Source organism: Oncorhynchus kisutch, linkage group LG6 (assembly GCF_002021735.2).
Source record: "Oncorhynchus kisutch isolate 150728-3 linkage group LG6, Okis_V2, whole genome shotgun sequence".
Taxonomy (NCBI): Eukaryota; Metazoa; Chordata; class Actinopteri; order Salmoniformes; family Salmonidae; genus Oncorhynchus; species Oncorhynchus kisutch.
In genome coordinates this window covers 35,306,443-35,323,872 of record NC_034179.2, presented here as the reverse complement: position 1 = coordinate 35,323,872, position 17,430 = coordinate 35,306,443, and the positions used below count along the sequence as shown (strand labels likewise).

Below are 17,430 nucleotides of genomic sequence, written 5' to 3'. Positions count from 1 at the left end.
GCCAGTCTGAGATATGCTTTTTCTTTGCAACTCCTGGAGTCGCCTCGTCACTGTTGACCTTGAGACTGGTGTTTTGCGGGTACTATTTAATGAAGCTGCCAGTTGAGGACTTGTGAGGCGTCTGTTTCTCAAACTAGACACTCTAATATACTTGTCCTCTTGCTCAGTTCTGCACCGGGGCCTCCCATTCCTCTTTCTATTCTGGTTAGGGCCAGTTGGCGCTGTTCTGTGAATGGAGTAGTACACAGCGCTGTACCAGATCTTCAGTTTCTTGGCAATTTCTCACATGGAATAGCCATAATTTCTCAGAACAAGAATAGACTGATGAGTTTCAGAAGAAAGTTCTATGTTTCTGGCCATTTTGAGCCTGTAATCGAACCCACAAATGCTGATGCTCCAGATACAACTGGTCTTCTTTAGACTAGTTGAGTATCGCTTCTTTAATCAGGACAACAGTTTTCAGCTGTGCGAACATAGTTCCAAAGGGGTTTTCAAATGATCAATTGGCCTTTTTAAAATGATCAACTTGAACTTGGATTAGCTAACACAACATGGCATTGGAACACAGGAGTGTTGGTTGCTGATAATGGGACTCTCTCTGAACATCTATGTAGATATTTCATTAGAAATCTGCCATTTCCAGCTACAATAGTCATTTACAACATTAACAATATCTACACTGTATTTCTGATGAATATGATTTTTGTTTTGCAAATTTGCAAAAGGACATTTGTAAGTGACCCCAAACATTTGAACTGTTGTGTAAATCTGTGGTTTGTTTCCTTGCCACGTTACTAATGAGAATTGAAATACTGGTATCGTCCACACCACCCCAGGCCTCCAGAGAGACGTCATGGCTATGAGCAACAGTTCCACAGTGTCACCTCCCAGCAGCAGACCGACGGACATGAGGCCCTGGAAGCCAAGCGGCCTCGCATGGAGACCGTCTCTGAGGCCCACTTTTCCCACAATGCCCTGTCCGGAGGCATCATTCTGCCCCTGCAGTCCCACCAGGTCCAGGACAGCCTCAGAGCCTCCGGAGGGGAGGTCAAGAAGGTGGGCGCCGCCTATCTGCCTATTTCTAATAAAGACATGGAGAACTATTGCTAAAGCAATGTATTAAAACCCTCAGTGACTTTCAGTATGTTTGAGGGCATCACTTTGTGCAAGGTACAGAAGGGCTAATCTAGATCACATATTGAATATTTATATGGGATACAAGTTGATTTGTAGATTCTGTACAGTCCGACTGAGTGATTCTGTGACTACATTGCAGTCAGACTGTATATGACTGTTTGAGACTGCAATCTATTGAACCCACATTGACTGCAGTGGATTCACTTTCTTTCTGTGTTCCAGGAGACCCAGTTCAGTGGCATGAAAGCCGAGTCTCAGTCCCCAGGAGGGCTGCACCGTGTGGGGGAGGAGCAGGACGGCTCGCCCTCCAAACTGTCCAAGGAGGAACTGATCCAGAGCATGGACCGTGTGGACAGAGAAATCGCTAAAGTGGAGCAGCAGATCTTCAAACTGAAGAAGAAGCAGGTGGGTTAGGCCACTTGTGACGTGACACACTACTTGCCTGCACCAGACCTGTTGGAAAGATTCATATTCTGTGATTTGTGTCGATGGGAAATCTTTTCTATCTTGGATTTCTAGCTATTAACATAATATTGGAGTAGATCTTAACACTGCCCTTCAACCAAATGCAGCAACATTACATCTAATTGAATGTTGATTGAACCAAACAAATGTATTTTTATCACTCATTCATACCCTCTAATACCAACGTGTTTCACAAGATGTTATAAGCAAGTTAAAAGCCTCTTGTCTCCGTGACAAGGAGGTGGAACTGAGCCAGTCCATTGTGTAAGTGAGCCAGGCAGGGTGAAAGGGCCTCTAGCTAAGCCTATAGGTTAGGTAGTCGTCCCAGAAAGGACCACTTTCCTCCAGGCAGCGCTACAGGTTGCTGTCTTCACTGCTGCGTTTGAAGGCAATGGGTCTCTTAAGTTGCTTACCACTGGAGTACAGGTCAGCTAGCTTGTTGCACACCTATGTCTGCTTTGAATTACTTGCTCCCAGAAGACGGTGAATATCTGGAGCTATGGGATTATTCACAATATCAAGCTCTCTTCCTGACCTGGTGAAGGGATAATTAACTCGCTTTTTTGTTGGGATTTGAGTTGGAGAGCAAAAAACAGTTGCTGTCTTTTTGGAATCCCTACTCGTTAGACAGGAATGTGAACTGCGCTTGGCTTTGGGAGAAAGGCAATTTTTGTGTTTTCCTAAGGCTTTTCCCAGGATTTTCTGGGAATTATTTATTTATTCAAGGTATTCCAGGAGCTCCTAATCTCGGGTGGCCTTTTGTAACCTAGTTGTTTACATAACCTTTAGCATGTAAACACATGGACACCAGTTCAACACACACACACACACACACACACACACACACACACACACACACACACACACACACACACACACACACACACACACACACACACACACACACAAGTTCAACTATCAGTCAGCAGAGTGAGTCTCAGAGAGTGCAGGGACCAGCATGTCAGTTACATTACAGAGCTCTTAAAATATATATATTTTTTAAACAAGCATGAGCCTCGCATATCAGAAACTGGAATCGGATTAGCATCGTTGAGTAGAAATGGAGCCTTGTTCTCCTGCCCAGCCACCACCATGAGCTGTATAGAGGTGGAATTAGAAAACATGAACATTTTGTTTGAAAACTCGCAGCATGAAACCCATGTCTTATTCTTTAACTGTATGATTTATGGAGGAGAGGAAGTTTCCCATATAATTGTTGTGTGTGTGTGTGAGCACACTCATTTGTTAACTGTTATGTGTTGTCTTATAGCAACAACTGGAGGAGGAAGCGGCGAAGCCAGTGGAGCCAGAAAAGCCGGCGACCCCTCCCCCCATACCACAGGAACACAACAAACACCGCAGCATCGTCCAGATCATCTATGACGAGAACAGGGTGGGGTTACCGGGGAATCCTGTACACCTACTGTACTCCTACTGTACTCACTCACTCACCTCTACTACACCTGCCACTACTACACAAGGCAGCTCTTTCAATGTGTCTGGTGGTCTTACCATGCATATATGAGCGATTCACAATATTTATTTGATTGTTTTCTCTAAATACGTTTTTCTTCTCAATAAAAGGTCAATACACTGCATTTCAAACAGCCAGCAATAATCTAATGAATTCAGGGCTTTTAAAATTATACCTAGGCTTAATATAAGCGTTTCACAACCGTAAGACACACTAATAATAAAATTATTTTCTCAAAATAGTTTAATCCGCCTTTTTACAATAATCACTCTGAAACGGACCCTTTTTGTTACACATTTAACCAGAACCATGCACAATGCATATCCACTAATAATGACCAACTTATTGTAGCAGCACTAATAAATGACTGTTTATGAGACCTGGGTCTCAAAAAGTGAATCTCTCAAGCACAAGCCCACGTGCTAGTGAGTAGCCAACTAATCTTTTATATTTCAAGTCTAGCCAACTTGAATCTATTTGCTAGCTAACAAGGTAGAACAGTTTAACTGTTAGAATAGACCTTCCTGTCCGTCTCCACCTGTTTGAACAGCAAGCTAGCCTGTCCGCTTTGTTTTTAGAAGTTGAAATCAAGTGGCCTACCTGGATAAGAAGATGCTTATTTCTCAGAATGAGAACGAGTTGCCAATTCCCGATACAAATGTGTATTTCATATGCTCATTGCAAATGTATAAAACACAGACGAGACAGCTAGCACACAACTCTGTGGATAAAATGCTGCTAGGGGTACGTGGTACCGCAATGCCGTGCGCGACAAACTGAACATACATTTTCCAAATCAATGTTTTCTGATACTCTTGTTTTAGTAGGGTCTGCTCTGCTCAATTTCTTTGAATTGAGACATACGGGTATTGTTATAAAGGTTAAGTTCTCTATTATAGGAAAATAATGACAATGTGTTTTGGTGTCCATATGACCGCTGCATTTGAGGTTTGCTTCCTCTGAAAATAATTAGTTTCAACTCATTATTTTATGTTGGACCAATCTTTCATCTTTTGTTGTGAGCGGAAGGGGCTTGGGGTGGGGTGGGTGGTGCACAGCACAGAAGGAGTGAAGGAGACAAGACCAAAAAGACAACATGAGAACAAGCGGACATAAACTCCCTTGCTATACAAGTATTTGGAATTTTGCCCTAAAAGATCAATTCGAATTAACTCTATATTGCCTGGTGCTAACCACACTTTACTTTTATCTAATAAAATTGTTTTGATCACATACACATTGTTAGCAAATGTTATTACAAGTGTAGCGAAATGCTTGTGCTTCTAGTTCCGACAGTGCAGCAATATCAATCTAACATGTAATCTAACAATCACACAACTAACTAATACACACAAGTGTGTGTGTGTATATATATATATGGATGAGCAATGACAGAGTGGCATAGGCAGATGCAATAATGGTATAAAATACAGTATATACATGTGAGATGAGTAATGCAAGATATGTAAACATTAAAGTGACTAGAGATCCATGTATTAAAGTGGCCAATGATTTCAAGTCTTTATGTAGGCAGCAGCCTCTCTGTTTTTAGTGATGGCTGTTTAACAGTCTGATGACTTTGAGATAGAAGCTGTTTTTCAGTCTCTCGGTCCCAGCTTTGATGCACCACTCCATACATGCTCAAATTTATGAAAGTGGAGGGTAACGATTATGCATAACTGTACTTAAATCTTAATCATGAAGCACACTGAGAATCTCACTGCTGATAGGTACTTAACTTGACTTTGAGCGAATCAAATAGCATGAATATGCTAGCGGACCTTAGCTAGCTAGCTAGCTAGCTAAACATTTGGCTATGGGGGGGCAGGTTAGCCTAGTGGTTAGAGCATTGGACTAGTAACCGTAAAGTTGCAAGTTCAAATCCCCGAGCTGACAAGGTACAAAATCTGTCGTTCTGCCCCTGAACAGGCAGTTAACCCACTGTTCCTAGGCCGTCATTGAAAATAAGAATTTGTTCTTAACTGACTTGCCTAGTAAAATAAAGGTTAAAAAATATATATATATGGGCTGGCACTGGGATTATGGAAAGTGAATTAAATCTTTTCTTTGTCATCTTGCTAGGAAGTTATATAGCTGTGGCCATTTTTTTATTTAACCTTTTATTTAACTAGGCAAGTCCGTGAAGAACAAATGATTATTTCCAAGACAGCCTACCAGAAGGCAAAAGGCCTCCTGTGGGGATGGGGATGGGATTTAAAAAATAAAATAAATAAAAAATATAGGACAAAACACACACACATAAAGAGAGACCTAAGACGACAACACAGCATGGTAGCAACACAACATGGCAGCAGCACAAAACATGGTACAAACATTATTGGGCACAGACAACAGCACAAAGAGCAAGAAGGAAGAGACAACAATACATCACGCAAAGCAGCCACAACTCAGTAATAATGTCCATGATTGAGTCTTTGACTGAAGAGATGGAGATAAAACTATCCCGTATTTAATGAAGCTGCCAGTTGAGGACTTGTGAGGTGTTTGTTTCTCAAACTAGACACTAATGTACTTGCCCTCTTGCTCAGTTGTGCACCGGGGACTCTCACTCTTTCTATTCTGGTTAGAGCCAGTTTGAGCTGTTCTGTGAAGGGAGTTGTACACAGCGTTGTACGAGATCTTCAGTTGGCAATTTCTCGCATAGAATAGCCTTCATTTCTCAGAACAATTATAGACTGATGAGTTTCAGAAGAAAGTTCTTTGTTTCTGGCCATTTTGAGCCTGTAATCAAATGCTTATGCTCCAGATACTCAACTAGTCTAAAGAAGGCCCGTTTGATTGCTCCTTTGATCAGCACAACGGTTTTCAGCTGTGCGAACATAATTGCAAAAGGGTTTTCTAATGATCAATTAGCCTTTTTAAAATGATCAACTTGGATTAGCTAACACATCGTGCCATTGGAACACAGGAGTGATGTTTGCTGATAATGGGCCTCTGTACGCCGATGTAGACATTCCATTAAAAATCTGCCATTTACAGCTCCAATAGTAATTTAGAACATTAACAATGTCTACACTGTATTTCTGATCAATTTGATGTTATTTTAATGGACAATTCTTTTTGCTTTTCTTTCAAAACAAGGACATTTGTAAGTGACCCCAAACTTTTGAACGGTAGTGTATGTGTGTTTTAGCACAGGGAAAGGGAAGGTGGGACTGTGTGTGTGTGTGTGTGTGTGTGTGTGTGTGTGTGTGTGTGTGTAACTAGTTCATGTCTGTGTTCTCGCAAGACCGCCTGCATCCTTCTCAGCCAGCCATTAACCCTTTTAGCGGGAAAGCCTCTCCTCAGCCCAGACTGTGAGAGGAGAGCCACGTAGAACATTCCCCCTGTGGCCTTGGTTATATGCCACAGCAGTTTCTGGGCAGAGTATTTATGAAAAGATGTATGTGTGTGTGTCATTTTGTTTTTATGATTTTTTTTTACTGCGTAGATACAAGAGATCTGTCACTAGTGCCAAGGTATATTAATTATTCTATACCAGAAGATAATTTTGGCTTTGTATTGTCTCCTCTTCAAACAACTGCAGTTTATACATTTTTCATGCATAATCTGGACAAAAGCTTAAACACAGACACATTACTATTAGTTGTGTAAAATAGTTTGGAGATACATGGAAGATAACATACACCAGAGCCTTTTGTTTGGTCGCTCTTCCTCATCTGTTTGAGCTTCTTATTGAAACTTGTTGGGCGCCAGGTAGCCTAGTGGTTATGATCTTTGGGCCAGTAACCGAAAGGTTGCTGGTTTGAATCCCAGAGCTGATTAGGTGGAAAATATGTTGATGTGCCCTTGAGCAAGGCACTTCACCCTAATTGTTCCTGTATGTCGCTCTGGGTACGAGTGTTTGCTGAATGACTAAAGTGTCAATGTAATAACCTTGCCTGGCAATAATCTCCGTTGGCTTTCCTCTTTTGGGCAGGCAGATTCACCACACAGTGCTGCCTGGGAAAGAGACGCTGTATTTTCAGACTTCAGACACTTGATTTTTTTTTTTTCATAGATCCCTACTTTGTATACATACATACAGTTGAAGTCGGACGTTTAAGTACACTTAGGTTGGAGTCATTAAAACTCATTTTTCAATCACTCCACAAAATTCTTGTCAACAAACTGTGGTTTTGGCAAGTCGGTTAGGACATCTACTTTGTGCATGACACAAGTAATTTTTCCAGAAATTGTTTACAGACAGATTATTTCACTTATTCACTGTATCACAATTCCAGTGGGTCAGAAGTTTACTTACACTAAGTTGACTGGGCCTTTTAAACAGCTTGGAAAATTCCAGAAAATTATGTCATGGCTTTAGAAGCTTCTGATAGGCTAATTTACACAATTGAGTCAATTGGAGGTGTACCTGTGGATGTATATCAAGGCCTACCTTCAAACCCAGTGCCTCTTTGCTTGACATGATGGGAAAACCAAAAGAAATCAGCCAGGATCTCAGGAAAAAAATTGTAGACCTCCACAAGTCTGGTTCATCCTTGGGAGCAATTTCCAAACTCCTGAAGGTACCACGTTCATCTGACCAAACAGTACTCAAGTATAAACACTCTGGGACCACGCAGCCGTCATACCGCTCAGGAAGGAGGCGTTCTGTCTCCTAGAGATGAACGTACCTTGGTGTGAAAAGTGCAAATCAATCCCAGAACAGCAGCAAAAGACCCTGTGAAGATGCTGGAGGAAACGGGTACAAAAGTATCTATATTCACAGTAAAATGAGTCCTATATCGACGTAACCTGAAAGGCCGCTCAGCAAGGAAGAAGCCACTGCTCCAAACCGCCATAAAAAAGCCAGACTACGGTTTTCAACTGCACATGGGGACAAAGATCATACTTTTTGGAGAACTGTCCTCTGGTCTGATGAAACAAAAATAGAACTGTTTGGCCGTAATGACCATCATTATCTTTGGAGGAAAAAGGAGGAGGCTTGCAAGCCGAAGAACACCATCCCAACCGTGAAGTACTGGGGTGGCAGCATCAAGTTGTGGGAGTGCTTTGCTGCAGGAGAGACTGGTGCACTTCACAAAATAGATGGCATCATAAGAGAGGAACATTTAAATGTATATATTGAAGCAACATCTCAAGACATCAGTCAGGAAGTGAAAGCTTGGTTGCAAATGGGTCTTCCAAATGGACATTGACCCCAAGCATACTTCCAAAGTTGTGGCAAAATGGCTTAAGAACAACAAAGTCAGGGTATTGGAGTGGCCATCAGAAAGCCCTGACCTCAATCCTATAGAACATTTGCGGGCGGATCTGAAAAGCATGTGCGAGCAAGGAGGTCTGCAAACCTGACTCGGTTACACCAGCTCTGCCAGGAGGAATGGGCCAAAATTCACCCAACTTTTTGTGGGAAGGTTGTGGAAGGCTACCCTAAACGTTTGACCCAAGTTAAACAATTTAAAGGCAATGCTACCAAATACTAATTGAGTGTATGTAGCTAACATCACATTGGGAATGTGACGTAAGAAATTTAAGCTGAAATAAATCATTGTCTCAACTATTATTCTGACATTTCACATTTTTAAAATAAAGTGGTGATCCTAACTGACCTAAGACAGGGAATTTTTACTATGATTAAATGTCAGGAATTGTGAAACTGATTTTATTTGGCTAAGGTGTATTTAAACTTCCGTCTTCAACTGTACATACATGCTGCTTTTTCATGTTTGTGTGTGTGCTGAGGAAAAAGAAATGGAAAAAAAAAAAACATACAATTGTGCATGGTTGAGGGGAAAAATATATATATTTAGCAAATTATTGTGTCCAAATAGTTGTCCTACGCTGTCAATAGATATTGCAGCTGTAATTGAACAAATGGAACCACAGAGCCTGCAGCCCACATTGTATGTTCAGTCACCAAGGACTACTACTTTGAGTAAAAGGTTTATTCTATTTTGATCTGTACTAACTGTCATTATATTGTCTTTTTTTTTTTGCCAGAAAAAAGCTGAAGAGGCCCATAAGATATTTGAAGGTCTTGGTCCCAAGGTTGAACTGGTAGGTGGTTGGGGGTATTCTGAATGGTTGAATGATTATTGTTTCCTAGATACAGTGCGTTCGGAAAGTATTCAGACCCCTTCACTTTTTCCAGATTTCCCCCCCCTCCTCAATCTACATACAATACCTAATAATGACAAGGTGAAAACAGGTTTTTAGAAATGTTTTCTAATTTATAAAAAATATAAAACAAATACCTTATTTACGTAAGTATTCAGACCCTTTGCTATGATAATCAAAATTGAGCAGAAGGGCATCCTGTTTCCATTGATCATCCTTGTGATGTTTCTACAACTTGATTGTTGTCCACATGTGGTAAATTCAATTGATTGGACATGATTTGGAAAGGCACACATCTGTCTATATAAGGTCCCAGTCAGTCAACTGACTGACCAAAAACCAATCCATGAGATCGAAGGAATTGTCCTTAACGCTCTCAGACAGGATTGCGCCTCGGTCTTGGTTGTGACCAAGACCCCGATGCTCACTTTGACAGAGCTCCAGATCTGTTCTCCCATCTCTACAGCACTCCACCAATCAGGCATTTTTGGTAGAGTGGCCAGACGGCTGCCACTCCAGTAAAAGGCACATGAAGCCCTCTTGGAGTTTGCCTAAAGGACTTAGACCATGAGAAACAAACAAGTGGTGGCAGGATCATTCTGTGGGGATGTTTTTAGGCGGCACAGACTGGGAGACCAGTCAGAATTGAGAGAAAGATATACTAAGCAGTACAGATGAAAACCTGCTCCAGAGCGCTCAGGACTTCAGATTGGGGCAATGGTTCACCTTCCAATAGGACAACGACCCTATGCACACAGGCAGGACAACGCAGGAGTGGCTTTGGGACAAGTCTCTGAATGTCCTTGAGTGGCCCAGCCAGAGCCCGTACTTGAACCCGATCTAACATCTCTGGAGAGACCTGAAAATAGCTGTGCAGTGATGCTCCCAATCCAACCTGACAGAGCTTGAGAGGATCTGCAGAGAAGAATGGGAGAAACTCCCCAAATACAGGAGTGCCAAGCTTGTAACGTCATACCCAGGAAGACTCGAGGCTATAGTCGCTGGCGAGTAAAGGGTCTGAATACTTATGTAAATATTTTATTTCAGTTTTTATTTTTAATACATAGAAAAATAAAAAACAGTTTTTGCTTTGCTATTATGGGGCATTGTGTGTAGATTAAAGGGGAAAAACATTTCAATCCGTTTTAGAATAAGGCTGAAAGTGGTAGAAGTGAAGGGGTCTGAATAATTTCGAATGCAGTGTTAAGGTTCTTCGAGAACTGCATATAGTAGCAATGAATTATTAGCTATTACAATGCTTGTAGCTAATTACTTAAGTCATTACTTATAGACTGATTTCTTTCCCCCCTTTTTTTCTTAGCCCCTTTATAACCAGCCGTCGGATACTAAAGTATACCATGACAACATAAAGACGTGAGTATGCACCTTTGTTTCTTGCGTGTACAGTATATATAGAAGCATGTGTGTCAGGGTTTCAGATAGCCGGCTTTTGGCACCCAAAAGTAATTATGGAAAGCCGATAAATAAAATTGGCGCCGGACAATTGTCCGGAAGAAGGGAAAAAAATCCCGTTGCGAATACCAGTCGACGTAGCGTATGAGCTTTAGCTGGCTCGTTCGTTGCTGCTGGATGAAATATGTGCTTTCAGAAGCCTAATTGTTGCACAACAACTCTAAATGCAATCGCGTTTTAAAAACATTTTCAATGGCCATGATTTTATAAAGTGCTACTTTTTCTCAACTGGTAATTGATGCTTGCTTCCATTCGCCATTCAAGTTCACAGGCAACTAGGCAGGTTGCTGTGTGTCACACACCACTTTGCATTGAGCTGGGGAGACTATGCATTTTTAGAACATATAGGCTACATAATTAGCCTATTTCTATCATGTTCTATTGTTTTTCAACTTTCTTTCATTGTCCAGTAGCCAAAGGTCCCTCCTTCTCTAATTACTCATATTAATGGAGAGGTGGAAGGCAGATTATATTGTTTCTGTATGTAGAGTTAAATAGGCATGTGTTGTGCACGTTATCTTGTTTAACTGTTTAGTCCTTCCATGGTATTTCCTACAGGATCCTTTTGTTGTTGTAGTGTTAGCAGCAATAGTAGTGTCCCTATTAGAGGTTGACCCATTATGTTTTTAACGCTAATACCGATTTATTGGAGGACCAAAAAAAAGCCGATACCGATTTAATCGGACAATTTTTATATATTTGTAATAATAACAATTAACTTAAATAAAAATCTATTTAGTCTCAAGAAAATAATGAAACATGTTCAATTTGGTTTAAATAATGCAAAAACACAGTGTTGGAGAAGAAAGTAAAAGTGCAATATGTGCCATGTAAAAAAGCTAACGTTTAAGTTCCTTGCTCAGAACATTAGAACATATGAAAGCTGGTGGTTCCTTTTAACATGAGTCTTCAATATTCCCAGGTAAGAAGTTTAAGGTGGTAGTTATTATTAGGACTCTTTCTCTCTATACCATTTGTATTTCATATACCTTTGACTTTTGGATATTCTTATAGGCACTTCAGTATTGCCAGCCTAATCTCGGGAGTTGATAGGCTTGAAGTCATAAACAGCTCTGTGCTTCAAAAATTGTAAAGAGCTTCTGGCAAATGCTGAAAAGTGCTGTTTGAATGAATGCTTATGAGCCTGCTGCTGCCTACCACTGCTCAGTCAGACTGCTCTATCAATGATCAAATCATAGACTTAATTATAATATTAATAAACACACAGAAATACGACCCGTAGGTCATTAATATGGTCAAATCCGGAAACGATAATTTCGAAAACAAAACGTTTATTCTTTCAGTGAAATACGGAACCGTTCCGTATTTTATCGAACGGGTGGCATCCATAAGTCTAAATATTGCTGTTACATTACACAACTTTCAATGTTATGTCATAATCATGTAAAATTCTGGCAAATTAATTACGGTCTTTGTTAGGAAGAAATGGTCTTCACACGGTTCACAACGACCCAGGCGGCCCAAACTGTTGCACCCTGACTCTGCTTGCATAGAATGCAAGTGAAGTGACACAATTTCCCTAGTTAATATTGCCTGCTAACATTAATTTATTTAAACTAAATATGCAGGTTTAAAAATATATACTTGTGTATTGATTTTAAGAAATTGGCGAAGTAGGCTGTGATTCAATGATAAATTAACAGGCCCTGCATTGATTATTTGCAACGCAGGACAAGCTAGTTAAAACTAGTAATATCATCAACCAATTGTAGTTAACTAGTGATTATGTTAAGATAGAAAAAAGATGAGTTTTTAACGCTAGCCAGCAACTTACCATGGCTCCTTGCTGCACTTGCGTAACAGGAGGTCAGCCTGCCACGCAGACTTCTCGTGGAGTGCAATGTAATCGGCGTCCAAAAATGCCGTTTACCGATTGTTATGAAAACTTGAAAATCGGCCCTAATTAATCGTCCGGGCCGATTTAACCGGTCGACCTTTAGTCCCTATAGGACCTAGTTTGGCGCACACCTCACTGAGCAAACCGTTTTTCTCTCTCTCCCAGTAATCAAGTGATGAGGAAGAAGCTGATTCTGTTTTTCAAGAGAAGGAACCATGCTCGTAAACAAAGGGTAAGTCTCTCTCCCTGCTGTTAAGGGCTGCAAGGGAAGGAAACTTCAAGGCATGCGCTGGATGCTATAACCCAAATACAGAGACTCATACACAGACACACACACAGCCTCACGGACAGACTGACCGACATGCTGTGCTCTCATAGAGATGACCCAAACTGACCATGGACAATAATAATTTGATAGTTTAACCCAATAGCAAGCTCTTTTACTCAATGCATGTACTGTATGTTAAACTGCATCACATTCCTCAATTTGGTGTCATTTTAATGTCTTCTGGCACCAATTGAATTTGAAAGCAATAGGTGGCTTGAATTTATATGCCCACTTATTGTTTTCATAATTGATTGTTTGACATGTTTCTAACACTTTGGACTGTCCCCGACAAAATAAAATCTTGGTCCACCGAAAGTCCTCTATTCTTTCGACTATTTGATTGATCTAAATTTTTGAATGTGTATTTTTCCATATATAGACACACCTTATGTGTTTTGAATAAAATCAACTATATATACATTGAGGTTCTCTGATGCTTTAAGCACTTTGCTTGATGAAATATGACACAAATGACTCGAGGGAGTCAAAGATCAAGATAACTAGAAAGAAAAAAAAAACTTAACCTGACCTGCTCTTACTCACTTTTTAAGATTCTGCCGTTTCTCTCCCGAAGTTACCGGTAACCTTTCTCAGTTGGAATGGAAATTTATCTTACCATTTCTACCGATCTGTGTGCCAGTTAGTGGTTATCATATGCACATTTTCGTGGAACAGTTTCATTTAATTTATAATAACTTCTTCGTATCTCAATCATTTGTCATGTGGTTTATCAAAATTCTATCCAAGTCGAAATGAAAGTGATGCAAATTTAATTTACTTCTATTGCCATTGCCAACTATGTAAAAATAACCAGTAAAGCCAACAAATATAAAACATGGTAGCCTGCAGGTAGAAAATGTCCTTATGAAAATAGATATCCTATAAATCACATTGCCTACGAATGGTCTGTCTGCAACGAACTTGAAACATTTTATCAACTGTTAACTTGGGTCCAGCCCGAAGCTTAAGCTAGCAAACTTGCAACATTTTATAAAATATTCCGGGCCCTCAGTCTCCCGCACTGGTGAGCTCGGGACAGACACAGCTGTAGGCTATTTGCGCAAGGGAATCGAAGTAATCAGGTAGGCCTATTTTATGACGTTTCCACTGTAACAAAGCATGACGTTTTTCCCTTTCACGCTGAGTGGTTATCTAAATGGGGAGAGCTGGAAAGATTTTAAAAAATACATTAAGGAACTATTGTCATTCTCAATGGATGTAAAAACAGACTTAGTTTGCTTGCTGTTTGAGGAGAAGAAAACATTACTTTCAGAAGATCCACAGCTCATTAGTGGTGGTGCATTAAAGCCAATCAGAAATATTATCAGATCCCCAAATAGGCACATTTATATGCCTACATTTGCTCGCAGGCCAGGCAGCCTATAGGCCTACTTCTATGCGTAATCAGGTGCGCGTCCAAACTCAATATTGACAGGAGTGCTCCAAACAAAAGACTGAAAAAACACAAAAAGGCAATGAAATTAACCAAAACATGTTACTCACAAGTGTAGCATAGGTTGTGCACTCTGCAAACAGTGTCCACTCCAAAAATGAGAATGATAAAAGACTGGAATAATATATTGAACGAATTAACAGAAGTTATCGCAACCAAACAAACATGTAGATTAGAAATGATAGAAATGAATGGTAAATGTACTACTGGTGATATGTAATAGGGAATTGATAAACACTAACAATCAACAATGAATGTGCACAAATTGGCATCCGAGATCGCATTCTGGAGAGAGACGTCCATTGTGCATTTTAGCCACACACCCCTTCTTTTTGGACTGTGCCATCCCCGCGGCCTCTGCAATGCCTCTGCAATGGATTAGAGATGGACACGAATAAGACAGGTGTCTCGTGTGCCATTAAAATTAAGATATATTTTTAGATTTGTTACTACTCAACAACAACAAAAACTCTGTCGACCAAACAATCTCCCAGTCGACTAATTAGGGTCATCCCTAGTAACTTTAACTGTTCAAACAGTTAATCTCCTAGGGCTGGGCGATACACCTAAAAATCATATGGGCGTTTCACATTATATACAGTATCTAAAAATTTTTAAAACGTATCTCTAAATAAGCTTCGGTGTACAATTAAAGGTCAAATACACTGCATTTCAAACAGTCATCAATAATCAAATTAATTCAGGACGTGGCTTTCAAGTATGTCAATGAAAAATGCCCTTTTTGTTACAAAATTAACCAGAATCATGCCAAATCCACATCCACTAATAATGACTAACTTCCTGTAGCAGGCATTAATAGGAAATTAAGACAGGTCTCATAAACAGTCTCTCAAGCACAAGCCCACATGCTAGTGAGTAGCCACCTAATCTTTATAATTCAAGTTTAGCCAACTTAGATCTGTTTGCTAACTAACAAGGTAGAGCAGATTTGAATTGTTATGAACACGCCTGCCTGTCTCCCAACTGTTTGATCAGCATGCTTGCCTGTACACTTTGTTCAGATGTTGAAATTAAGTGGCCTACCTTATCTCTCAGAATGAGAACTAGTGGCCAAATACTTATATACATTTGAAGTCGGAAGTTCACATACACCGTAGCCAAATACATTTAAACTCAGTTTTTCACAATTCTTGACATTTAATCCTAGTAACGATTCCCTGTCTTAGGTCAGTTAGGATCACCACTTTGTTTTAAGAATATGAAATGTCAGAATAATAGTAGCGAGAATGATTTATTTCAGCTTTTATTTCTTTTATCACATTCCCAGTGGGTCAGAAGTTTACATACAATCAGTTAGTATTTGGTAGCATTGCCTTTAAATTGTTTAACTTGGTTCAAATGTTTCGGGTAGCCTTCCACATCCTCCCACAATAGGTTGGGTGAATTTTGGCCCATTCCTCCTGGCAGAGCTGGTGTAACTGAGTCAGGTTTGTAGGCCTCCTTGCTCGCACACGGTTTTCAGTTCTGCCCACATATTTTCTATAGGATTGAGGTCAGGGCTTTGTGATGGCCACTGCAATAAATTGACTTTGTTGTCCTTAAGCCATTTTGCCACAACTTTGGAAGTATACTTGGGGTCATTGTCCATTTGGAAAACCCATTCAGTTCCAAACCGTAGTCTGGCTTTTTTTGTGGTGGTTTTGGAGCAGTGGCTTCTTCTTTGCTGAGTGACCTTTCAGGTTACGTCGATATAGGACTCGTTTTACTGTGGATATAGATACTTTTGTACCTGTTTCATCCAGCATCTTCACAAGGTCTTTTGCTGCTGTTCTAGGATTGATTTGCACTTTTCGCACTAAAGTATGTTCATCTCTAGGAGACTGGCTGGACTGTTTGGCCCTTGCTAGTCGAGAGTGTGGTCCCATGGTGTTTATACTTGCTTACTATTGTTTGTACAGATGAACGTGGTACCTTCAGGCGTTTGGAAATTGCTTCCAAGGATGAACCAGACTTGTGGAGGTCTACAATTTTTTTTCTGAGGTCTTGGCTTTTTGATTTTCCCATGATGTCAAGCGAAGAGGCACTGAGTTTGAAGGTTGGCCTTGAAATACATCCACAGGTACTCCTCCAATTGACTCAAATTATGTCAATCAGAAGCTTCTAAAGCCATGACATCATTTTCTGGAATTTTCCAAGCTGTTCAAAGGCACAGTCAACTTAGTGTATGTAAACTTCTGACCCACTTGGAATTGTGATACAGTGAATTATAAGTGGAATAACCTGTAAACAATTGTTGGAGAAATTACTTGTCATGCGCAAAGTAGAAGTCCTAACTGACTTGCCAGAACTATAGTTTTGTTAACAAGAAATTTGTGGAGTGGTTGAGAAACGAGTTTTAATGACTCCAACCTAAGTGTATGTTAACTTCAACTGTAGTTGTGTTTTATGCTTATTGCAGATGTATAAAACTAGACAGTTTCTGTGGCTAATATGCTGCTAGTTGTACTTGGTACCTTAATGCAGCGTACGACAAACTGATCATTACATTTCCAAAATCAATGTTCTTTGATAGGCTACTCCTGTTTTACTAGTGTCTGCTCTGCGCACATTGAGGAGTTGAAACATAAAAAGGGTGTCGTTAAGAAGGTTAACTCCTTCTCTATTACAGTAAAATAATGTCTCCTGTGTTTCATGGATACCATTTTTATGCCTCTATGTCCAGAATGAGACAAGTTCGAATTGGTTTCGTGAGCCAATGCTAACTAGCATTTGCGCAATGACGAAGTATTCGGGATCAGCTAGCATGCTAAATATTGTCTAGTCTAATCACCCCATGTGGAAACGTTATACATTTTTTTGTAAATGATGATGGTAGGTGGTTATGGTTCGGTGAGTGCTACTTTTAGCAGGCTGCTTCCAGGCAGGGTCAGACAGACCTTTATGACTCTGAACAATGGCAGCAGAGTGCGCTGCATGGCCGCCTGCCAAGAGGAAGGTGGATTGTTTGGCCCTTGCTAGTCGAGAGTGGAAACAAGGCTGTATTGTCCTCCCTGTATGAGACTCTCGCCATATATTCTAGTCCTCTCTTTTTTCTCTCTGGTTTATGTCCATAATTTGTAAATGCTGTAATGTTCCATCTCAAACATCTCACATTTTAAGTCCAAGATTGCCAATGGAACTCTCTGGATTTCACCGTTGTG

General features: G+C 40.3%; 1 protein-coding gene across 8 annotated transcripts in view; it reads left to right on the top strand.

Annotated features, from left to right (window-relative positions):
- The window catches only part of ncor1 (nuclear receptor corepressor 1), a 111,180-nt gene that overhangs the window by 29,547 nt on the left and 64,203 nt on the right, over positions 1 to 17,430 (top strand). For all 8 annotated transcript variants that reach the window (XM_020485501.2, XM_031826656.1, XM_031826655.1 and 5 more), the window contains exons 4-9: positions 837 to 1,056; positions 1,360 to 1,542; positions 2,873 to 2,995; positions 9,041 to 9,097; positions 10,479 to 10,531; positions 12,654 to 12,720. In XM_020485501.2, coding sequence (XP_020341090.1) covers positions 837 to 1,056; positions 1,360 to 1,542; positions 2,873 to 2,995; positions 9,041 to 9,097; positions 10,479 to 10,531; positions 12,654 to 12,720 — 703 coding nt within the window. The remainder of the gene's footprint in view (positions 1 to 836; positions 1,057 to 1,359; positions 1,543 to 2,872; positions 2,996 to 9,040; positions 9,098 to 10,478; positions 10,532 to 12,653; positions 12,721 to 17,430) is intronic.